Source organism: Mastigoproctus giganteus, chromosome 8, assembly GCF_048544385.1.
Source record: "Mastigoproctus giganteus isolate SK-2022 chromosome 8, ASM4854438v1, whole genome shotgun sequence".
NCBI classification, from domain to species: Eukaryota; Metazoa; Arthropoda; class Arachnida; order Uropygi; family Thelyphonidae; genus Mastigoproctus; species Mastigoproctus giganteus.
In genome coordinates this window covers 15,188,944-15,214,276 of record NC_143582.1, presented here as the reverse complement: position 1 = coordinate 15,214,276, position 25,333 = coordinate 15,188,944, and the positions used below count along the sequence as shown (strand labels likewise).

Here is a 25,333-nt window from a genome sequence, read left to right as displayed (position 1 = left end):
ACCTCTTGATGAACTGAGTGTTCTGTGTGGTGTCACTGTTATGGGTACTCCTCTGATTGATGTTGTTCAGAGTAGATGTTCCGATTGCCTGTCATTTTTAGTTTCAATTAAAAGGTCTCCAGAACGAAGCCTCTTAACTGATTTGGGTGAACCTGCTAACCCATCTAACCCTTTTTGAATAAAAAAGGCGACATTTTACCAATCGGTGTTTCATTGGTAGAATGCATGATTAAGAACCTTGGGACTGGCCCTGATGGTAATTCGGTTCGCTGACTCTTTTTAGCAATAATGCTATCTGCATCTTTGTCAATGGTTTCAGATAGGGACCGGGTTGGGGCTCCTGAAGAAGTTAGTTTATCAGGATTCATGTAAATTTTAATTGGTTCAGTTTCCGGGCTCCCCACCCACCACGGAGCCCAAAGGGACGCCCACTACCCGGCATGCAATAAATGCGCTTGGGAGTGGAACGCCAGGGCTACCCAGACACTATACCCGCACCACTGCCAGCCTGAATCCTATCCCTCAGACCATGAGGGTAGGGGCGTGGCATTGACACGGTTGACCCTCGCAGGCGAGCCTACTAGCCGATTGATCCTAGTAGGTCTGCTTCGACAAGACCACCCGTCTTGTCGAAGCAGGGGCCAAAGTGGTGTATTGAAGCTGGGCCTCCTCAACCACCAGGATCCCCCTTTCCGAATTTCCATGGGTCGCAGCGCACGGCAAACACGCCGGATTCCATTGATGTAAGCCTGGAACTTGGGCTGTGGGCGTTGGATCCCAGTGCTGCTAGTCTGGAAGTCCAGCAGCGTCACTGGGAGGTCTCCTCACCACATACAGGTGCCCACGTCGAGGGGGAGTATTTGAAAGAGAATCAAAATTCGTCTTCATGAACTTCATAAAAAAATCGGAAAGCATAAACTCTTTTACGCATTATTATAAAATTAGTGAAGAAAAATATTTTATTTCTTATTTGGGCTGGAAGGTATAATCTAACTGGAAGTATAATCTGTCTTGGAAGGTATAATCTGACTGGATAAAGTTTAAATTCTAATGAGCGATACTAGGAGAGGCTGTTATTGATAAGCCCACTGGTGGGTAGGGGAGAAATAAGGGGCTCAATTTAGCCACAATTTACCATCATAACAGATGAATGGTGTGAATATAGGCATATTACAGCCTTAGAAAAAAAGAAAATCAAACATTTAACAGTGAAACACAAAGAACATTTTGTAGATCCGCATACAAATAACATCGAAGCCCAGTGGAAGAGACTAAAAAGTGTGACTAAAAGACTAAATGGCAGCTGTAAAGATATGTCGATGGGTTACATGAATATGCGTGGCATCAAATTTATGGGAAAAAATCATGAAGATACTTTTCAGAATATTATTACTCAAATTTCAAATAGCTATTGAGGTCCAACTATATGATTTGTATTCATGAATTTTTTTTTTCTGAAAAAAAAAAAAAAAAAAAAAAGTCCCGTTCCATTCATTTTTATGTTCTTCATGTTTTTTTCTCATTAAAAGCATATTTTTGGAGTTTGAGTGTTTTTACTATATTATTGATTTAGGTTTGGTTATGAAAAAAGGAAAAGGTTTCTTTATTTTTCGTTTCATTTCATAATCTGACCTTAAATGGTAGGTTAGGAAATAATAGAAAAGGTTTCCCTATACAGTGGATTCTGGTTATTTGGGCCCTGGTTAATTGGGGCAGCCATTTATTTGGATCAATTCTTAAAAAACAGAACCCAATTGAGAAAATAGCCAGGGTTTACTTCATTTAATTGGGACAACGTGTGGTTTAATCGGGGTAGGAGACTGCAGCACTAGAGATTACTATACGATTGTCTCTGACCGTACCACGTGGTTCGGTCGGATTTCTGGAGGTCACAACCATAAAACAATAAAAACAATTAGCAGTCACCTGTTTATTGGGTTTTTCTGTTAGTGAAATCTATCTATCATAAACGGACAGTAAACTCGATCTTATTGAATTTGCGATAATACCGACAGCTGGAATTCTATGGGTTATTATGGTGAAATGTGTTTACACTTCCATGAAGTCTTCAATCATATAAAAAAATTAATTTTCAGGATCTTCTCTTCATTCCTATTTTTAAAGCTTCGTAACTTGTTACTCCGTTCTCACTTGTGCATATTGTGTTAATTGCAATTTGTGTATGCTGTGTTCTTTGTTATTGATTGCTTACCTTTTTACTGTTTTAAATTTTAACCCCCACCCACAAATGTCAGTGAACAGAAATGTCAACTAGTTAGTATGTACATATTACAGTACGTATTAATTATTCCGATTATCACATATATTCTTCTGATTTTCATGTATCATTTAATTTTTTAATTGGTAAGGTAATAAAGGGCAAATTTGTGCTTAATATACTTTACTTTTATAGCCTGTGGATAATATTCCTCCTATTTTCGCTAATTAGAATCGCTGTTTAATAGAATTAAAATTCAATTCACAAACGTGATCACAATGACTGGCGCTTACTACACATCATATAGTGAATGGTACTTTACTATTGTGAGTTCATCGTAACATGATTTGATTGTACAAGGTATGTTATAAGGTATGTTCGTGTCAGACGGCACCTGGGAATTCTCCCATCTCCTGTATTGAATGGGTTGAGCACGCTGAATTCTGATGGGATCCTTCCACTTGTTCAGATTACGAACCTAAGGGGGCATAAATTCAAATTAAGAAAAGACAGATGTAGAATAGATGTGTGGAAATTTGCCTTTAGCCAGCGGGTGGTTAATTGCTGGAACAAACTTCCATCTGTTGTTGTGGAAGTTGATAGGTCGAATAAATTTAAGGAGGAACTGGACAGGCATTTGGAGGGAATGATGTGATTTTTTTTTTTTTTTTGGCTGATGCTGCATAAGCTCATACACATGCTTTCTTGCATTACATGCCACTACTACTACTACTATTGAGGACAACAGACAAGGACAGATTTGATTGTAGAGTGAACCAATTGTAAAGTGGGGGGGGGCTTGTATTTTTAACTATTTACGTGAAACTTCGGATAATTGGGGCAGCCGCTTAATCAGGCCAAAATGCACTTACAGTAATAAAAAATTAATATTTTGTTAATAAACAATTTATGCACTAGTCCACCCATGATTCTAAAGAAAAAAGATCAGGTTACCCCTCCACTTCGGGAGGGTTCAAGCTCCCATGGGATTCAAGTGGAGGAAACCTGACCTTTTTTCATCATTATGGCATATTATTGAACAACAAAATAAAAATACAGTAATAAAAAAAATTACCTTTTGTTAATAAAGAATTAATGCACTAGTCCGTCCATCAGGCTGCCCCTCCACTTCAGGAGGGGTTCAAGCTCCCATGGGATTCAAGTGGAGGTAACCTGACCTTTTTTCACCATTATGGAAAGCGTTCATTAGGGCAAGTTACCATTAGTGCTTCTGAGATTAGGGTAAGTGATACTAAACCGACGTTATTGTCTGTTGTGTTCATGCACCAATCAGCATATCGTTTGCCACGCCTACCTGTCAATCAGTATATTGTTCTCAACTTCTGCTCCACACCAATAACACCTACCATCTGTTTACTGAGCGAGCAGCGCAAGAGTGCAGTATTGGGAAACTAATTTTCCAAGTAAGTTATCCGACGTTTTCCGTGGCTCGTGTTGGCTTTCTTTACCTTTGCCAAAAATGTAATTGAGGAAATGAAAAAAATTTTTAATTTAATATTGAGAACCACATCAAGAAACATTCCAGTAAATCTTTCAGTCATTTGTGGCTATGGGTTTGTATGATGATTGGTAGTACAACCACCCCAGGGACTCACATCTGGTGAGTATGGGCTTGGCACACCCAGGGTTCTGAGTTGAATATCATCATTCTTCTTTTTCTTGGTGATGCCTTTCTATTTCTGATTCTCTCTCTCTCTCTCTCTCTCTCTCTCTCTCTCTCTCTCTCTCTCTCTCTCTCTCTCTCTCTCTCTCTCTCTCAGGGTAACTCAGTGCAGCATAAGCCCCAGGTTTCCTTGCACCATATAGCTAATAATAATAATTTGGGTGAAAATGTACTGCTAATGCACCAGGAATTCATGCAAGCAAAACCTGATTCAACAGGTTCAAAAATAGGGTCGCACAATATTAGATTGACCGTTGTAGTAGAGAATCTGCTCGTTCTAATAAAAAAAAAAAAAATGCACTAAAATTTGTGAAAAAGCTTGCTAAAATTGTTGATTTTAGCAAGCTAAAATCAACAACGGAGGTTAATTTTCTTGTCAACTTTTTTATTGTTGATGAGACAAGATACGGCGCCTCTGTAGCCAGGTGGGAAGCAGCAGTGCGTAGCACACGCTTCTTGATTAGACCGGGGTTTGAGCCCGTCACCACCAAATACGGAGGATGCGGAAAGGTCAGGGACTGACCACCGCATATCCCGAAGCAATATGGCCTTAGTTGCTAATGCTCTTAAAAACCAAATAACAAACAAACAAACATGAGACAAGATTATGTTGGAAAAAGACTGCCTGCATGAACCTATTTGGCAAAGGAGAAGTTGCACCTGGGAAAAAAGGTAGCCAAGGACAAGTTCACACTGCTGCTTGGTGGCAATGCAGCAGGTGACTTAAACTGAAACCCAAACTAGTCTTTCGTTTAGAAAATCCTAGAGCTTTGAAGGGGAAGGACAAAGTATGTTACCAGTCATTTGGAAATTATTTCAGATAATTTCCAAATATTTCAAATATACTGCCCCACACAAGAACACAGCCTCCATCATAATAAATAAATAAAGAAATTTTCTGTTTATACTCCGGGACGACCAAATGGTCAGAGGAGTTCACAAGATAGACAGAATACAAGAAACAGCCGTATTCAGCAGTCATGTGCTTGAACCCCTGTCACTCAAGGCACGTGTACTTATGCACCTGCATGCCTGACCACTAGCTACGGTGTCCTTGAAAAGAAAATCTGGGCAAACTGCACTCCTAAAAAGTTGTACATAGGGTTCGGGGATCTGTTATCGGTACTTCTGCGTAGTTACAGTACCCCTATCAAAAACATGAGGGGTATAGCTGTTGATCATTATTCTGTCCCAAATGAGAATACCATCTCCACCATAAGCATCTCTTTCTCTAATGTTGGAGGAATGGTACTGCATTCCTCACTGTCTCTAGATGAAATAATGATTAGAATCTGTTTGTAGGCTAAAAAGGGAATCATCAGAGAACAGAACTGTACCCTATTTGTCAGGGCTCCAAGTCACATGTACATGGCACCAGTTTCAACATTAATGACACAAACCACTGGCTTCCTTGTATAAAGTTCACTTGAATCGAGCCTTCTTAACACAGTCTGGTTGGAAATGTTTTGACCTGCAGCTGCAGCAGCCTCAAGACAGTTGATGACAGGACATTGTAAGGTTCTGTCTTGCTGTAAGAGCCAGACAGCAGTCTGTTCTGGTTGATGTAACTCTTATGTGACCTTGGCCAGCTTTTCTTGTAATGGTTCCTGTCTCCTGAAACTGCTTCCATGGTGCCGAGACAATGTCACATGACACATTAAGCCAACTTGCCACCTCTGCCTGCAACGGCCCAGCTTCAAGTCATCCAACAGCCCACTATCTCAAAAAAAATCATCTAAACAATGACGACTTTCAATTCTGAGTACTGGAGATGCGACTATGCCACTGAGCAAGCCAAAAAATGGGAATGAATGATGTTGTTGCAACCTGTATTTTTATAGGCTTGAATAATTTGCTGCTCTGTAAGGTGGTAGATCAATTTCTATTGAATACTTGGAATTTACATGCCTATATTATATCAAATATTTGCTTTCGGCAACACTGTTCACAATAAAATATTAATGAAAAACATTTTGTTCCATTAATTTTGTCAAGAAGTGTATTGAATTGTATTTCTTCTGTCTAATTAATGCCACTATCAGTAAGCTGAGATGGGTTGGCTTTAAAATAAGAAAGCAATATTTAAGATTAATCTTATTGCTTATAAATATTTAAAATATTCCGTATACATTTAATAACAGTTAGCATTAGCATTAGTAGAGGCATTTGATGCAAGAAAACAAGCTTATGCAGCATCAGCCAAAAAAAATAAATAAATAAATAAAAAATAACCACTTCCACTTCACCCCTCTGTCCGTTCAAAATACCTGTCCAGCTGAGCCTTAAACTTATTTAGGCTATCAACTTCCACGACAAGGGATGGAAGTCTGTTCCACCAACCAACCACCCACCAGCTAAAGGCAAATTTCCTCAAGTCTATGCTACTTCTGTCCTTCCTCAATTTGAATTTATACCCTCTCAGGTGATTTTTCTGAGCAAGAGGAAGAATCATATCAACATTGAGCATGCTCAAACCATTCAAGGCTTTATACACCTCTATCAGTTCACCTCGCTGGTGCCTAGTCTCCAGACACTGTAATTTGAAAAACTTTAGCCTTTCTTCGTAAGAGCACCCCTTTGTTCCATTCACTAATCTTTTTCCGTTCTCTGTACTTGTTCCAGCATCTCTACATCCTTCTTGAAATGAGGCCTCCAGACCTGTATACAGTACTCTAGGTGTGGCCTGACCATTGCCTTATACAAGGGAATAATGACCTCCTTATCCCTGCTAGAAATTCTTATATATCATCGACAATACACCACAAGCTACTCTTACAGCCCGTCTGCACTGCTCAGAAAACTTCATATCTGCCTGCACAACCACCCCCAGGTCCCTTTCATTCTCTACCACTGTCAGTGTAGTACAACAGAGTTGATACGTTGCTCTGGGGTTGCTGTTTCCCATATGTAGTACTTTACATTTGTCAATGTTAAACATTTGCCACCTCTCAGCCCATCTGCTCAACCTTTCCAGATCCTGTTGCAGTAGCATAGTGTCAGTAGTGTCCTTGACAACCCTGCCAATCTTCGTATCGTCTGCAAACTTGGACATTAAGCTTGATATACCATTATCAATATCATTTATAAATACAGAAAACAATAATGGACCCAATACTGAACCCTGAGGGACTCTACTAATAACATTAGTCCACAATGAGCAGTGTCCATTGATTACCACTCTGTCTTCTCCCACTCAACCACCCCTTTATCCATAGCAGCAATTTGCCTCCAATGCCACACTGCTCCAATTTGTGCAGCAGTCTTCCATGTGCAACAGTATCAAAAGCCTTTCTAAGATCCAAGTATATAATATCAAAGTTATTCTCTGCATCCAGTTCTTTTGTGACTGCATCATAGTATCCAATCAAATTGGTCAGGCAAGACTTACCCTTAACAAAACCATGCTGTGTCTGAGCTATAACCGAAGTCTTGTCTAGATGATCCTGCAGTGCTTCTTTAACCAGTGCCTCCATTAATTTTCCGTGAACAGAAGTTAAACTAACAGGTCTATAATTACTTGTGTCATCCTTTGATCCTCCTTTGTGAATTGGGGTCACATTTGCACATCTCCAGTCCATGGGTACTTCCCCTGAGTCCAAGGAAGCTCTCATAATTATGGCTAAGGGTTTGCTTACTTCCTTTGCTGCCTCCTTTAATATAACTGGATAGATCCCATCCACCCCAGGTGCCTTGTATTTATCTTCAACAATTTTTCCTCCACTTTACTCTCAGTTATTACAAGATTCTCTAGCGTACTGCCAGAGTTGAATCCACCTCTGGCATTCCCCTCGCTGAATAACTCCTCATGTGTGAATGTCGATGCAAAATATTCATTTTTAGTTTGTTAGCTACCTGAGCAGGATCATCAACAGTTGACCCATCGATATCAAGTAGACCAATTGATTCATCCCCTTCCTTCCAGAGTTTACATAAGTAAAGAACTCTTTGCTGTTTTTCTTTGCATCCCTTGCCAAAGATTTCTCGTAATCTGCCTTCGCCTGCCTAACCTTCTTTGTAACTTGGTTACAGATCAACTTGTATCTATCATAGGCTTCTGTGTCATGTGTTAATTTGTATGTATCTCATGCATTTTTCTTCTCTGCCATATGTCTCATTAGTTCATCTGACATCACCTTAGGCCTAAACCTTGAACAATATTTCTTAGTTGGTATGTAAAGCCTAGTAGCTTCCAAGATAAGTTCTTTGAATGCTTCCCATTTTGAATTTTCTGTTGGTAACGTCATCAGTTGGTCCCACTGTATAGAATTTAAATACTGTCTCAGTCCATCGTAGTCGCCTTTACGAAAGCAATAACCCTTCCCTTTACCCCTAATGGTAGTTACCTCTGAGTAAATCCCACTTCAGCACGCTGTGATCACTGCCACCTTGTGGTTCATTTATCTGCAGATTCTTAATGCATGAAGAATCACTACTGATAATCAAATCAAGAGTATTACTTTCTCTGGTTGCCTCCCGAACATGCTGATGTAGAAAACAATCATCCAATAAATCCACAAAAGCCTTGCTAGTGTGTGAGTGACCAGCCCCCAAATTCCAGTCAATATCTGGGAAATTAAAATCCCCCATTATAAGACTCTGATTTACTGACCCACTATTTCCCTGTACAGTTTCTTATTATACTCATCAGAGTCATTAGGCCTATAGCACAGTTGGAGGTAAAGACACTAAACATTTATACCATAACAGAGATTTTCAACTCCTATACTGCCTTATCATGGTGAGGAGGTTTGAGTAATCCAAGAGGCACCTGCCTCTTGGATTACTCGAAGGCAGGAGCCTAGGCTGGCAGGAGCTTATGCTCTTAATAGGGCAACCCTAGTCAGACAAGTCAAAGAATGGAGTTAGACAAAGTGTAGTCCACCATTGAAGAAGGTGGGCTAGCAACCCACTCTTCAGATGTAAAATTAAAATGTGCGAAGAAAATTAATGGATAGAAAATCCAACAAGTAACATACTTTATGGTAAAAGATGATGAAGAAGATTAGAGATTTTAAAATATTTCTCTGCTCTGAAAAAATTTTCAAATGATTTTTTTCAGACTATATGAAATGAAGAGAACTTATTATATTTAAATAGAAAACACTGGTTAAAAAAAAAAAAAATCCATGTACATTTCATTACCAGTATTAAAACTTTTAATATTTGATGGATAAATGAGCATATGATAAATTGTGTTGTAAATAGTGAGCTCTTAAACAATACAGTGAAAAGCATCTCACCCTTTTAATAGTTTCTGCTACATCTGGATGTACATTTGAAATAAGTGGATTTCCACCATCATTCAGCATATAAAACACCTTCAGATCCTTCAATGATACCTAAATAATAAAACACATTTATAACTTCTAAATGCAAGAAATGAAAAGCAATGCTTAATGATCATGTAGGTCCACTAAACAGGATAAGAGAAATGCTTCACTATGGGTAATTTACAATTTTTTTAAAAATTAAATTTAGAGGTATACCTCTAAATTTATTTTTTAAAATTTTTTAGTCTATATACCTCTAAATTTAATTTTTAAAAAAATTGACAGTAACAACAAAAATTTTAGACTATAATGTAAGAAATCACTGGCTACCTAAACCCTTTATTAGCCCCTGTTCAGTCTTAAAATTGGAGACAGGCTATTTTCTTATTTGGGCTGGATATCCCAGAAGGTATAATTTGACTGGATAAAGTTTAAATTCTAATGAGTGATACTGGGAGAGGCTGCTGTTGATAAGTCTACTGGTGGGTAGGGGAGAAATAAGGGGGTCAATTTAGCCACATATCTGGCCTCTCTTTGCTAGTAGTCTGGCAGATATCGAAAGATTCTCTGGTTGTATAATGTTCGGAGATGCAAATTTCCTGGAGGGTATCTCTTGTTTTCCCCCACCTCAGTTTTCCCTCTCCTCCTAGAGATGGGGTTGTGATAGACCTATCTGACCATATCTGGCTGGGAGTAATGAAGATTATGGAATGAGGAAATGTTTGGAAATGGTTTTGAAATGCTGTTAATGCTGATCCTTGGTTACTGAATAGCCCAGCCTTCTTTAACCCTCCATGACTTGTACTATAAATGAAACAATTTTCTTTTTAATTATATAAAATAGAAATTTTTTTTGCTTTTTTTTTTTTCTCAATTGAAAACAGTTTTATTAATTATGGCTTGCAAAACTCAGTTAGTCCTATTATATCAGCAGTAGTTATAACCAGGAGGAGTTCAAATTCAGCCATTTTATTGACAACACTCCCGACATTACTGTAGATATTAAGACTAAGCAATCCTCTATAGTTTACTAACTTGACACACCCCTTGAACTTATTTAGGTGTGTATGATGAGCTTTATCTTTCCTCTCATCTGAAACACTGCTACAATCAGAACATCTGATCAACGTTGGCTGTTGTGGCAACAAACAAGAATTCATGAGGCAAGTGCAAGTATCACTCTGACCCATATCAGATTAGTTTAGATCTAAACTAATTAGTGATCTAATTAGTTTAGATCAGCATTTATCGGATGTTTACAGGCAGTTTCCACTTTACGAGTTCTTGGGTTTACAAGTTATTTTTTCAAGTTTCAAGTATCGACAAAATCGAAAATATGAACATTAATTTCCAAAAATGAATGTTAAACATTCATAAATACTGAATTTCAAACCACACACGTAGCTATACAATACAGTGCACCCTGTTTTACAATATGTTCCAAAGACACCATCGTATTGTGAAAATATCGTAATGTGAACTCAATAACATTGTTTTTTGGTAATTTGTTCTACAGTCTTGGAAGTTGAAATTTTCACTATAAATGTCATTTTTATAGTATAAATTGTATTAGTTACCAATTCAAATCATTAAAATGCACTACACTTTCATTGTTATCATATGTTCTGTTATAAGAACGAATTTTGAATGCTTCATGATATTTTTCTAAAGCACATTTCTGGAGGTCACAACCATAAAACAATAAAAACAATTTGCACTTTCCGGTTTATTGGGCTTTTCTGTTACTGCAAGAATTATAAACAGGTAGTAAACTCCATGTTATTGCATTTGCAAAAATACTGATAGCTGGACTTGTGTGCTTTTTTACATTATTACAGTGAAATGTGCTTCCCCTTTACTGAAATCTTCAATCCGATTAATAAAAAAATAAATAAATTTTCAGAACCTTCTCTTCATTCCTTTTTTTTAAAGCTTCGTAAACTTGTTACTCTGCACAAATTGTGTTAGTTGCAATTTGTGCATTCTACTAAAAAATGCTTATGCATGCTATTGAAATTTATAAAGAAAAGAGAAGATTATCTTGGAAACAAATGCCTCTTGAAGCATTTCTGAAGAAGGAGACTCCTTGTGCAACAAACCAACAAGTGCTGACCCAGTAACGAGTGATCAACGAGTGTACATTTAGTCGATGATGATGAAGAATAAGCATTCTTTAACACTTGTAAGTCATAATTTCTTTATTATTATAATTTGCTTGATTTTACAGGCTGTTTTCCTTTCTTTGGGTAAATCAATCATTGTTTAAACAAACTAATTAGCTAACTAATTTCACTAAAAAAATTGAATGGCAAATGCCTAAAAAACGGTACTCACCTTGTATAAATCTGCAATAAATTATTGGTAAATGTTGGCTGAATTTAGTTTGGAAGAAGCATTAAAAAAACTAAGGCAGAGAATGGGGAAAAAATATTTTGAAACAAATTTTAAAATGAGCACAAGGAAGTAGAAGTGCAGATCTCCAATCCTTGGTTGTCATAAAAAGGTTGAAGGACACGAATGAAAGAATGAAATAAAAGAGAAGACTGGTGGTGCCAATAGTCGTTGTGAGAGACTTTCGTTAAATGAACCGTCATCAGTTGGCAAATGGAAGAGAAGTGAGCGCGTGTTGTATTTAAAGTTGGTCTATACTCTCGTGATGCTCTTTTTGACACGTGGGAACTTTAGCTGCGAGAGGTTCCAAGCCGGTGAGAGGTTGAAGGGAAGTTTTGCGTTAATAATATTGAGATCGGAATGGTGTCGGTACCATTCGATGGTGAGGGCTTCATATTGAAGAATTCTGTAGCTCGATCTAAGTTTAATAATAGTGATGGCAGAGTCAACAAGGGGGGTGTGGTTGTGGTTTTGAGCATGGGTTGTTAACTCAGTGCAGGATTGACTTGTCCTGAAACTATTGAAGTGGTAGTATGCGCGGGTGTTGGAAGTTGTGGAGGAACCGAATTTGGTGGTAGTGCTGCCGATGTAACAGGTGTCGCAGTTTGGTTGGCATTTTATGAGATATATTATATTATATTATTGAGATCATTGATGGGATACTTGTATGTTTCTTTATAAGAATTAAATAGGGAACCTAGTTTATTATAAGTAGAGAAAGTGAGGGAGATGTCGGTATCTTTGAATGTATGTCGGAATTGTGCTGCGAGTTCACTATGGTAAGGGAGAACTATGCGAGTATTTGTCTTGTTACTGTGTCTGATGGGGTTATTAATGTTGTTTTTAACGGTGGATATTGTGTGTTGGATGAGTTAAGGGGGATAGCTCCTGGCTATGAATTTTATCAGTAAGGTATTGAAGTTCATTGTGTAGATTGTTTTGTGAAGAGCTGGATTTGATAGCATTGTAGATTTGGTTGTATAGGACGGCTTTTTTGGTACTAAGGGGATGATGTGAAGTGAAATGTAGATATTTACCAGTGTGCGTGTTTTTTCTGAAAATCTTGGTATTTAAATTTGTGTTTGTTGTATAAATAGTGAGATTAGGAAAATTAATTTGGTTGTCTGTTCCGATTTTGAGGGTAAGCTTTAGCCTGTCATGTATTGTATTGAATTTTAAAAAAAGATTGTCTATGGTTGTTCTGTTGCCTATTATTAAGACATCATCGGCGTAGCGGATGTATAATTTAATTTCAGAAGGGAAAGGTTGTAAAATTTGGTTTTCAATAGTGGCGAGATAAATTTCAGAAAGGGGAGCAGAAATGCCTAAACCCATTGGTAAACTGAATGTTTGTCGATAAATTTTATTATTAAATCTAAAATATCTAGCATCTAGTAAAAGAGTAGTAAGTTCAAGGATGTGGTCAACTGAAAGAGGTACGTTTCGTTAAAGTGTCATCAGCTGTTAGAAGTACGCGTAATGCTTGTAGGGTGAAAGGAATATGCACGTTAGTGTATAGGGATATGACGTCAAAAGAAGCTAATATGTCTTTGTCAGATATGGTGGTGTTGCTGATTTTTTGGAACGCTTGGTTTGTATTATTAATTTTGAATGTAGAGAATCGAGTGAGTGGGGATATAATTTTAACAAGGAAGGTGGATATATTAGCAAAAGCTGATCTACTAAAAGAAACAATAGGTCTTAGTGGGTGGCCAGGTTTGTGTAGCTTGGTTATTCCAAAAATGTGGGGCAGAATGTTGTTGTGAATACCTATCTGTTGTAAAGTAAAGAGGTTGATTTCTTTGTTCTGTCTGAGTTTTCTGAGAATTGTGTCAAGTTTATTTTTAAGTTTTGTAATGTTGTGGTTGCTGTCATTTGTATATGTATCTTGGTCGGCTAAAATTAATTCCATTTTTTCTGTGTAGGTGTCCTTGTCCAGGATAACGATTGTGTCTCCTTTGTCAGCTTTTTGGATGATGATATCTGGGGTTTTGCTTAGTCTTTGTAAATCAGAGAGTTGTTGTTTTTTTATGTTAGGGAGAGATGTGAGTTTAGAATTTATTATCCTGTTAGACTGGTGTATAAGTCCCCACTTATCGGGATGTTGGTCGAGTTTAGACTGGAGTTCGATTATACAATCTTTTATTGGATAGTGTTGTTCTTTAATGGCAAAATTAAAGCCAAATTCTAGGCCGGAGAGTTCGGAAGGGGTGAAGGATTTTGAAGAGAGGTTAACGGTGGAAATTTTTGGGGGGGTTTTGGATGTGAGTGTGTTCCATTTTTTGGTGTATTTTTGTGTTATGTGTTGGATGGTGGCGTTGATATGTACATTGTTGTGGTTAGTATATTCGAGTTAGTATATTTTTTTTAGTCAGTTTTGTCACGGTATTATAAGACTACTATAATTTCACTATCGTCTAACTAATTTCATTGTTGAGAAATTAACCCCTATTTTTAACATTATGTGTATGGGTAATAAATTCCTGCTTTAAGAGTTTTTGCTTTACGAGCGTGCGCTAGGAATGAATTAACTCGTAAAGTCAGGAACTACCTGTATATGATTATAAACACCACTTAATTTATAAACTGTACATTCAACAGTAAACCCTAACAGTTGTGTTTTGCTCTCGGCACTAAATCGCATACAGTAATTCTTTTACAATGCAACTGTTTCCATGTTTCAATGAAAAAGAATTATTAAATACTATTTACTATTGTATTCTTATAATTTACAGTGAAGTTTTCAAAATAAAATAAAGTACAGGATAATATTGAAAAAAAGTTGCAAGTTAGGATTAAATTTGAAAGTGTCTGCAATTCTCCCCAGACACGACAGGAGGGAGTATATGATAAGAGCACTGTCATCAATTCAGCTCTGGAGGGAATGTACAAGACTAATGGGGATAGAATTTTTTCTTAGTGTGGTCTGTACTTGTTAACAACTCTATAGCATCAGCAAAAATATTTGCTGATGCTATCGAGGCAGTGTTAGGTGGCTGGAAAACTGCTAGCTTGGGGGAATACACAAACTAATATATTAACAATAGCAGCAGGCAGAGGTGTAGGCGATTTTTGCACTGCTTCTATTGGAAAATGCAGCAGTCTGAAAAGCAAGGTGCTGGGGATTTTACGGCCTGCTGTGAGTCATCGTGAAACAGTAAGAACAGATGGATGTACACCAATGCTAGGAGCATAGTAAATAAATTTTATGAATTTGAAGTGCTGGTCAAGACATTGTCGGGATATCAGAGAAATGGTGTTACTCATATATAAGGGATGCAGAATTTGATTTATAGAGAATACAATGTACTGTATTTCCCCATGTATAAGACACACCCTTTTTCGAAAAATTTGGGGTCTGAAAACTGGGTGCGTCTTATAGAGGTTGTAGATTTTTTTACTTGTATTTCATGCTTGTTGTCTTTGCGCTCATTGTTTCGCACTTGTTACCAGTATATTAGGTTACGTTTTGCCACGTTCTGCCCAGAAATGGTTCAGAAAAGATTTTCATACAGTGCTAAATTCAAGTTAAAAGTGATCCAGTTTGCAAAAGTGAATGGAAATCGTGCTGCTGAACATAAGTTTGGTCCTCCTCCAACTGAGAAAACAATCCGAGACTGGCTACGGGAAGAAGAAACCCTACTGAAAATGCCACGGCAGAAGAAGGCCATGAGAGGCAAGTCAGCAAAATGGCCTGATTTAGAGAGGGAATTGAAGATATGGATCGAAGAGCAAAGGGCAATTGGAATTCCTGTGTCCACAAAGATGTTTTTTTTTTTTTTTTTGTAGTTGTTGGTGCATCGGCTTCTGTGGCCATAATGCACCTCCCAAGGTTTTTGCAGTACTTTGATCCAAGCCCGAGGCAGGATTCAAACCCGCGACCTTCAGGTTGCCAGGCAGGCATTTTAACTACCCGGCTAGCCCGATCGGCCAAAGATGGTTCAAGCATGAGGCAAGAAGAATTGCTGATGAAAAAGAAGTTACTGATTTCAAAGGAGGACACAATTGGTGCTTCAGGTTCACGAAACGGAATGGACTAGCATGCATACACGCACCAGACTTGCCCAAAAGATGCCTGAAAGCTATGAGCACAGAAGGTCCTTGAATTTCATCGTTTTGTCATTCAATGTCGGAAGACATCAGTTTGAGTTGGGACAGATTGCAAATATGGACGAAGTCCCCCCCCCCTCAATTTGATGTCCCAAGCAACAGAACAGTTGATAAGAAAGGGGTGAAAACTGTAACTGTGAAGACAAGTGGACATGAAAAGAGCCATTATACAGTTGTTCTAGCTTGTTGTTGTGCCGACGGAACCAAGCTGCCTCCTATGCTGATTTTCAAATGCAAAACAATGCCAAAAGAAAATATTCCTCGAGGAGTGATTGTCCATGTTCATGACAAGGGTTGGATGGATCAGGATGGGATGAAGATCTGGTTTGAGAAAGTTTGGAGCAGGAGACCAGGTGGGCTCTTACGCAAACCTGCCCTATTGGTGCTTGATCAGTTCAGGGCACACATAACAAAAAACACAAAGAAGATTGCTGCAGAGCAAAAAACAAAACTTGCCGTCATACCTGGAGGCCTGACATCCCAGCTCCAACCACTTGATGTCAGCATTAACAAACCCTTCAAAGCTGCCACGAGAGACGAATGGAACCAATGGATGAAGTCTTCTGGGGACAATTTGACACCAGCAGGAAGAGTGAAGAAACTAACTATAGGAGAAGTTTGTACCTGGGTGAAAAGATCTTGGGATAATATCAAGATTGAGATCATTGTCAAGTCATTTAAGAAGTGTGGCAATTCAAATGCCATAGATGGAACTGAGGACTAGGCAATATATGAAGACAGTGATTCGTCATCAGACACAGATGAGGACAAGCTAATGGATGGGAGTTTTGACAGGGATGAGGAGTTGTATGAATTTTATGATGAATAAAACTTGAGTTCAATAACTTTATGTAATACATTTTTTCGGGCCCCAAAATTAAGCTGCGTCTTATACATGGGGAAATACGGTATACAGAAACGACAAAAAAAAAAAAAAAAATTACATTAGGGTCAACCGGAAAGTTATTTTATATACCCTGTATTGTTTCTGTAAATTGTATATGTTCTCTGGTCGATCTGCCTGTTTTGCTGAAAGAAAAATCCCAGTTTCTGAAGAAGAAACCTTGCTGTCTACACCCGAAACCGACTAACTCAGCCACAGAGTGAAAAAAAGCCCATAAAAGTTTCTTGCATCATTGATGGGATTTGAATCTTTTCTGCCCGATGTGGGAAGACTGTGATGATACCACTGTGCTACTGACACAGACATACAATACAGAAAGGACATATATGTATATGTCTATGGTGGCACCCGGACCTATGTCCATCTCCACCTGTATAATTTGTATTAAATGTACGTATGTCTAACATGTAGGTTAGTGCAAAAGCATCATTTTAACGTAACCATCCACCAAAGTAGTTAAATTAATTAATTAATTAAATTGGCATTGTTTTGGTTATATCTCATATTGTGAATGCCTTCACAACGAGTTGCCATGGTATTGTACTACCTCGAATAAATAACACTTCATCAGTGGAGAAGACTACTGTTATTTATTCTCAGCAGATACCACCACCCAGATGGCACTGTTTCAAAGCTTGTTGGCTTCTCTTCTGTGGGTGGGCAGGTACCCCGGTGGTGCAACGGTGGGTTTTTTGGGGGAAAATTTATAAAGGAAATAGTAATCGGATACTCGATCAATATATATCATTAAAACGAAGGTCCGCTTTATTTAAGAAACCACTCAGAAAAATTTCTAAACAAGTTGAATAAAAGCTACAAGTGTCTGAACATGGCTCATTATCGACCACGTGGTATTCCTGTTTGCATTTATTGAGTCCTGTGATCAGAGTATGACACTGGTATAAATTGTATTTTATTCTACTGATTGTGATTACTGATGTTATCTCTATATGTGGGATAGCCCAAAACTTAAATCAGGATCATTAACTGCTGTAATTTGGTGGTATAATACAACCATGATCGACCAATAAATGCTTTGCCAATATTGCGATTGATTGGTTTACAGCCCAGCTGTAGTAAATGGAAAGAATGGGAGAAAAATCATAAGTACTTGTGACAGTATGCAATTTTTGAAACTTTTGATTTGACAAGTAATGATAATTGAGAAAAACTGAGAAATGCACTGGTAATTTTATCATCTGTTATCTGGAAGGAACTATAAAATGTAAAAATTGTGAAAACCCAAAACAAGAAAAATACATGAGATAAATGAAAGTTTATTTCAGTTTATTGGCAATGTACTGTTTCATAAGCCTCCAATAAATTCATGAAGTAATGAAAAAAAATATTTTTTTTTTTTTTTAAAAGCATGTAGAGATAATCTGCACAGAGATAATTACAGTTTACTGCATATCTAAAATAACTAATTTCTCTGGATACTTACAAACTTATCAAGTTTCAGTTTTGAAACTTTATCTCCAGCTAAAATTTTGAACAAGGGTATCAAGTCAACAGCATATCGACACATGGGACCAGTTCCCAAGAGATTATCAATGTCACCTTCTGCTGGTGGGAGTAAACCCTGATTAGAAACAACACCTAGGAGAATAAAAATATTGAAAATGTAGTTCATTCATTTTATTTTAAATAATAAAAAAACAGATTTCATTACTAAAATTTTTTTCATTATGCATAATATAGGATTTAACATAGAATCCAGAAATGTTTCACCAATTATTAATTAGTTCTATTGTAGCCCCCATACAGTTATTATTATTATTGTTGCACTTATATTATTTCTCCCTGATTGGGGAGGGGGGTTCCATCCCATGATGGGTACTGCTACCAAGTACACAGGATGGTTGTTAGGTCTGGTGTTACTGTTGGTCGAAGAACTCTGACTATCCTACAAGTGTTCATGATTGTGACTTTCAGGAATTCCTTGCAGAATTCCTGAAAGTCACAGTCAGGAATTCCTGGGAGACCTATTGCTGCTAGGCTGTTATGTAGGGTCTTTGGCAACATAACGATGGTTGACATGATGATCGTGATGGTCATTACGTGTTGTATATGGCACATCTCTTTGATCTCCTGTCTTAGGTTAGTGTACTTCCTGATCTTTTCCCCATGGGTTTTCTAGAAGTTGCAAGTGCTGGGCACCACTATATCAATCAGATAGGCAGCGTTTTCCTTCTTGTTGACAAGGGTTATGTCTGGTCTGTTGTTTGGGATTTTCTTGTCTGTTATTATGGCATGGTCTCAGTACAGCTTGTGGTTTGAGGTCTCTAGTACTGCCTGGGGTTCATTCTTGTAATACGGTACATTTTCTTTCTTTCAACTGGTATTTCCTCTCTAGCTTCTGATGTATTATCCTGGCTACCTGGTTGTGTCTGCGAGTGTACTCCATTTGGGTGATCACCTTGCATCCTGCAGTGATGTGGATTGTTTCTGAGGCATAGTTGTTGTGTCAGAGGACACTCCTGTCTCCTCAGTGATGTATTTTCTATAGTTTCTGGTGTTATCTTGGATGGCGAGAATGAATCCTTCAGTCTTGGGGAAGAGTGTCCCACTTGTGAGCCATGCATTGGAAGCCATTTTACCTATGTGATCTTGATGGAGGTCATCATCATTATTGGTGGAGATCATTATAATTATTACTAGTACTGGTGGAGGCCATTATTATTATTAGTAGTAGTAGTAGTAGCAAATGATGCAAGAAAACAAGCTTATACAGCATTAGCCAAAAAAAAAAAAAAAAGTCAACACTTCTCATTTCACCTGTCCATCCCATCTAGCAGTTTATCTAGTTCTTCTCTTCCTTGAATTTATTCAAATTACCCACCTCAACAACACCAGATGTTTGTTTCAACAAACAACCAACACGCAGGCTGAAGCAAATTTCTGCACATGTGACCCGCAACCATCCTTCCTTAATTTGAATTTATGTCCCCTTGAGTGTAGTCTGAGCAAGAGGAAGAATTCCATCAGCATTGAGCTTACTCCTCCAGTTTTAATCATAATAGCATATATGTGTAAAGTGCCTGGTGATCTTCACTATGTACATCCACCTGCATATAACAACTTAACTTCTAATGGAAGGATTTTCATAAGATTTTATACTTGGCTTGTTTAGAAATATTTGTCAAGTCATCCCAAATTTCATAAAAATCAGACAAATAGAAATCTGGAAATTATTATTTCTTTGTCCATCCATAATAACTACTTCCAGTGGATGTATTTTGATAAAATTTTATATTTAGTTCTCTTAGAAGACCCGTTGAGTCATCCCAAATTTAATTAACATTGCACCAATAGAAATCCAGCAATTATTATTTCTTTGTCTGTCTGTCCACGCTTAAATAACAGAACTTTCAATGGATGGATTTTTTAATAAATTTTACATTTGGTTCTTTTATAATTTGTCAAGCTTCTCAAATTTTACTAAAATCAGACCAATGGAAATGTGACAATTATTACTATTATTTTTTCATATATATCACACAGGCCATCCATGCACTACATATTGTAGCTGAAGCAGTAGATACACGTTTGTTGCCATGTGTTGATTGGAGGAATGTATTGGCAATATGGTGGATGTGTAGAAATTAAATGCTCTCAATTCTTGCATAAAAGTCATTGCTTTTTTTAAAATAAATCTTGTGTTATTGCTATTTGCTGATGTGCCTAAAATGTAAAGCACTGCATACATTAACTAATTTGTTTAATCTCATATCAGGTGTTGTGAAATGCATGTTAAGTTTATATTTTTTATAAACTTAACATGCAAAAACTATACTGTCAAATAGCAGTATGAAATTAGGAAAATAGCATAAGTTAACACATTTAATTGTGAAATGAGTTTCTTTCTGTACTATAACATATATTTTATCTTTTAAAATTTTTACAGTGAACAATATGGAACCTTGAGTAAGTGAACCAGAGTTAAATGCAACAGTCTTGGCACAACATACCACAATATATAACTCACCTCTGGATGGCTTATGACCAAATATCCCATTGAAAAATGAAGGAATACGTATACTTCCACCAACATCTGATCCAATCCCAATAACAGAACCTGCTGATGCCAAAAGAGCACCTTCTCCTCCTGAAAAGAAGAATGATCCATTAACAAAATATCTTATTTGAATATCTTATTATAAGGACCTTGGAAATGCACACATCAAAGTATATGAAAAATATATATATATAAATTTAGTTGTATTATAAATAATTTGTAAAAATTAAGTTAAAAATTAATTAGCCCACTAAAGTATTCTCTTATAACTGTTAGTAAGGCATTTAAGTAAATTATGAATGACAAGTTAAATTTGGTTAAAAGGAAATCTTAGCATTACTAACAAAAGACATTCCTGGCCAACATGATCTCCAGATTAAAATACACTGGATTATTTTCTTTGGGGGCATACGAAGCACTAACATATGCAAAAAATCTCAACAATCCAGATGCACTTTTTCAACAAATCATGGATGCTATGGGTCAAATTTGAAACAACTCAAGAATGTTGGAGAATGCAATCACATCTCTACTGCATATGCTGAAATTTGTATTGAGGTTGCTCGTTCTTGTCAAGAGCGAGTTGTAATGTTATTTAGAGACATTCCTAGGGTATGTGGTGCCTGGGTGCCAATTGCGATTTGGCTCTCAGGTGCCAATTGAAATTTGGCGCTCCCTTTAAAATTTTCTTTGTATGTGTATGAAAGTTTCAGATTTTCAGGTGCCCCTTGAACGTTGGCACCCAGGTACAGTGCACCCCTTGCACCTTCGGTATGGCCCACCCCTGGTGATGTTGATTAACCTTACAAACATTCGATTTTTACATATATTTATAAAGGAGACATTTCTGGACCCATGTTTATATGCAAATTTTTTCCTTTTGGGCTGAAGAACACATTCCTACAGTATTTTGAGGCAGGTTCCTCCTGTATATTAGATCACCCTGTATATTAGATCAAATTCCAATTAATTAATTCTGCTGATTCTTAAAAAAAAAATCAATTTAAAATACACGTTAAACTATAAATTCAAATTCTATATAAAATTACTGAAAACTTCAGTATAAAAATTCTTTAAATTGGGACCAATAAATAAATTTCATGAAGTATTAACATGTAAAGCATAGTTTACTGCGATACGTAGAAAGACTTGCTGAAATTCTTACGACCTTAGCCAAGCTCATACATGAAGGAGATTATATCAGAGCCTGGAGCTAAATGGCAAACTGTAACCCCCCTCTTTGATACATGAGATGGAGGACAATCCAAGAAGTGTAGCCACACATAAACACTAGATGATCAAAGATCAGACAACAGAAAGGTCCTCCATTTTCTAGATTTTATAATACATGGAAAATCTTGTGAAAAAGTCATGTCATATTTCTTTGGTATCTCTTAATGAAGGACAGAGTCAATCAGCTTTGCACCACCACACACACAAAATACAGCAAACACTACATGTAACACAAAGAACAAGACATGCTGTTTTGCATATTCTATATATTTTACACAGCAGACTAGCAACACCTGATGACCAGTACATTAACAAAAAAAAGCAGAAATTTGTAGAGTTTTTAAAAAATTTCATATTTAATAGTGAAGCCATAATTTAATACTTTTTCATGAAAAATACTGAGAAAAATTCTGTCGTGATAGTGTCAAAACAAGTTAAAAAAAAGATAGGAGTTTCTGTTTAAATCCAGAGAGCTGGAAGGTATGCTACAGATATTTCATGTTCAATGGTGCCTTCTACTATCAAAAATCAGTGGCTCAACTGCCTTGCTCCTTTATTTACAGAAATATATAGAAAGAAAGAAACAAACAAATCCCTCAAAAACAGACAAACAAGCACAATTTCCTCTTGTATTTCATTTGGTATACATATCTTATTCTATATTTTCAGTCATATCATACAAGATAAGTAGCAACCACTTTCCAGGTCTACAAGATTTTTTAAAATCTAGTATCATAAAAATAAGCCATTAAAATAATTTTACTTGTTAACTATGATGTAATACAGGAATCCTTCACCAACTGCGGTGGATACATTCCTGAAAAGTACCAAGTTTGGCAAAACTTTGTTTGCAAGACTAAGATCCCATAGAAAACAAAGAGTTAAAAAAAGGGGAAAAAACAATAAATAGGTCAATAAAATAATATAAAATGTTACATATTATATAACATAATAATAATAACACTGACAACACAATAAAAAAAAAAAACAAAGATAAGGAAATACACATACATACACACAAAGTGTCACTATCCTCTGAACCTTCATTTGACACTGCAAAACCCAGTAATTTTCAAAATATTACAAAAACAAGTTCAAAATATCTCTGGGAAAAACAAATTTTAATTAAAAACACAAAAATCTACAGAGAGAGAAAATAACACAGTAAATATATGATACCGATAACAGCACATCATTGAGAAGATAGACTGCAGGGATTCCTAAACTATTTGTTCCAGCACCTTGGTGTGCTACAAGATTAGAAGAAAACTCTGTTCAGTTCAATGGCATTCACACTTTGTTTGCCATGTCTTTTAACCCTAGGTATGATTCAAGTGACAGAAGTCTGGAGCATAAACAAATGTCCTTCCACTGCACTGCCCACGCTGATGGTTAAAGCAATAACTGTTGTGTTCTTTTGTTAGTATTAGTAATGGCTGCATCGTGCAAGAAAGCCTATGGCTTATGCACCAGCAAAAAAAAAAAAAAAAAAAAACTGAATAAAACAATGATAAAAAAAATAAATGAAATAAATAAATAATAATAATTAATAAAAGAAAAGGAAATTAAACCTATCATCCTATGCACTTCCCTAACCCGAAGGTACTATCCAGATGACCTTTGAATTTCCCCAAACTGTCAGACTCTACCACCCACCATGTAGGCAACTTATTCCAGTAATTTATAACTTGCTGGCTAAAATAAAACTTCCTGCAGTCCAATCTAAACGTTTCCCCCCCGTAACTTGAATTTATGTTCCCAGGTTCTAGCATCATTTATAATCTTGAAAATTTCGTCCTCATTCATTTTACTGAAGCCTCTCAGAGCCTTAAACACCTCAATCAAAAATTCTCTATAAGGTGTCTAGTTTCCAAACTCTGCAACCCACATATTCAAAGTCTTTCTTCACAAGGACACCCTTTTGCCGATCTCACCAGGCGAGTTACCCATCTTTGCACCCTTTCAAGAAGCTCAATGTCTTACTTTAGGTGCGGTCTCCATACCTGAACACAGTATTCCAAGTGTGGTCTAACAAAAGCCTTATATAATGGGATTATCATGTCCCTATCTCTACTTGCAAAAGTAGAGATAGGACACCATGGGCCTTCCTTGCAACCTGTTTACAATGCTCAGAGAATTTCATGTCTGACCATATTGTAACGCCCAAGTCCCTTTCCTCCAGTACTGGGTTTAGTTGAACTCCACCAAGTGAATAAGTTATTTTGGGATTACTGTTTCCCAGGTGTAATACTTTACACTTCGTTGGATTTAAAGCATAGCTGCCATTTTTCCGACCATTCCTGAAGTCTATCTAGGTCTTTCTGAAGAAGCTCAGCTTGACAGTGATTATTAACTACCCTACCAATTTTAACATCATCTGCAAATTTATACATCACGTCCTCTATCCCTTCATCGATATCGTTTATGAAAATTAAAAATAACAGTGGTCCTAATACTGATCCTTGGGGAACCCCACTTCTTACATCAACCCAATCTGAGGAATAGCCATTTATCACAACCCTCTGCCTCCTGCCCTGAAGACATCCTGCTATCCATTTAAGGATTTTCCCAGTGATTCCAACCTGTTCCAGCTTATAAAAGCAACCACTCACGCGGGACTGAGTCAAAAGCTTTGCTGAAATCTAAATAAACAATGTCGAAATTATTCCCTAAATCCAGCTTGTGAGAGACCCTTTCAAAATAGCGAACCAGATTTGTTAAACATAATTTTCCCTTTACAAAACCATGCTGAGTATCCTTGAGAATTTCAATTTGATCCAAATGATCCTGAATTCCACCCTTGATCATTGCCTCCATGATTTTCCCTACCACTGAAGTCAGACTGACAGGTCGATAATTTCCCATTTCACTCTTAGAGTCACCCTTATGTATGGGAGATACATTGGCACTTTTCCAATCCAAGGGAATCTCCCCAGAGTCTAGTGATGCTTGCATAATTAGCCTCAATGGTTCAATGCACTCACTTGTCACCTCCCTTAAGATTATAGGGTATATTCCATCAACTCCAGGAGCCTTACTGGCCTGTAGGCTCGAAAGTTTTTTCATTAAATAATCTTGCGAAATTTCAATATCATTAATTACATATTTTTAAACTTTGCTCCCACAATTTCCCATTGCCACAAAAGGTTTTTCATTGGTAAATATTAATGCAAAATAACTGTTGAGCTCATCTGCAACGGCAGCTGGTGTATTTAATACTATCCTCTTTCCCTTACGTGAAGGTCTGATCTGGTTTGTACTGCTCTTCTTGGCATTTATATATGTGAAGAATTCTTTATCTCCCCTCTTTGCTCTGTTTGCTAGTGCTTTCTCATAAACTGCCTTTGCCTGTTGAACCTTTTCTGTGGCTCTATTACAGATCATCTTGTAGCTGTTATAGGCTTCAGTACTTTTTATTGCTCTGTAACCTTTCCATGCCACCTTTTTCTGCTCAAGTAATGTGGCAACTTCACTATTCATCCAACTTGGAACCCTCCTCGTGGAG

At 37.1% G+C, this 25,333-nt stretch overlaps 1 protein-coding gene across 1 annotated transcript in view; it reads right to left on the bottom strand.

Annotated features, from left to right (window-relative positions):
* The window catches only part of LOC150081287 (fatty-acid amide hydrolase 2-like), a 62,447-nt gene that overhangs the window by 13,368 nt on the left and 23,746 nt on the right, over positions 1 to 25,333 (bottom strand). The window contains exons 4-6 of the mRNA XM_090379072.1: positions 20,566 to 20,685; positions 18,022 to 18,176; positions 9,143 to 9,241 (exon numbers count right to left, since the gene is read on the bottom strand). Of these exons, the coding sequence (XP_090235198.1) occupies positions 9,143 to 9,241; positions 18,022 to 18,176; positions 20,566 to 20,685 (374 nt within the window). The remainder of the gene's footprint in view (positions 1 to 9,142; positions 9,242 to 18,021; positions 18,177 to 20,565; positions 20,686 to 25,333) is intronic.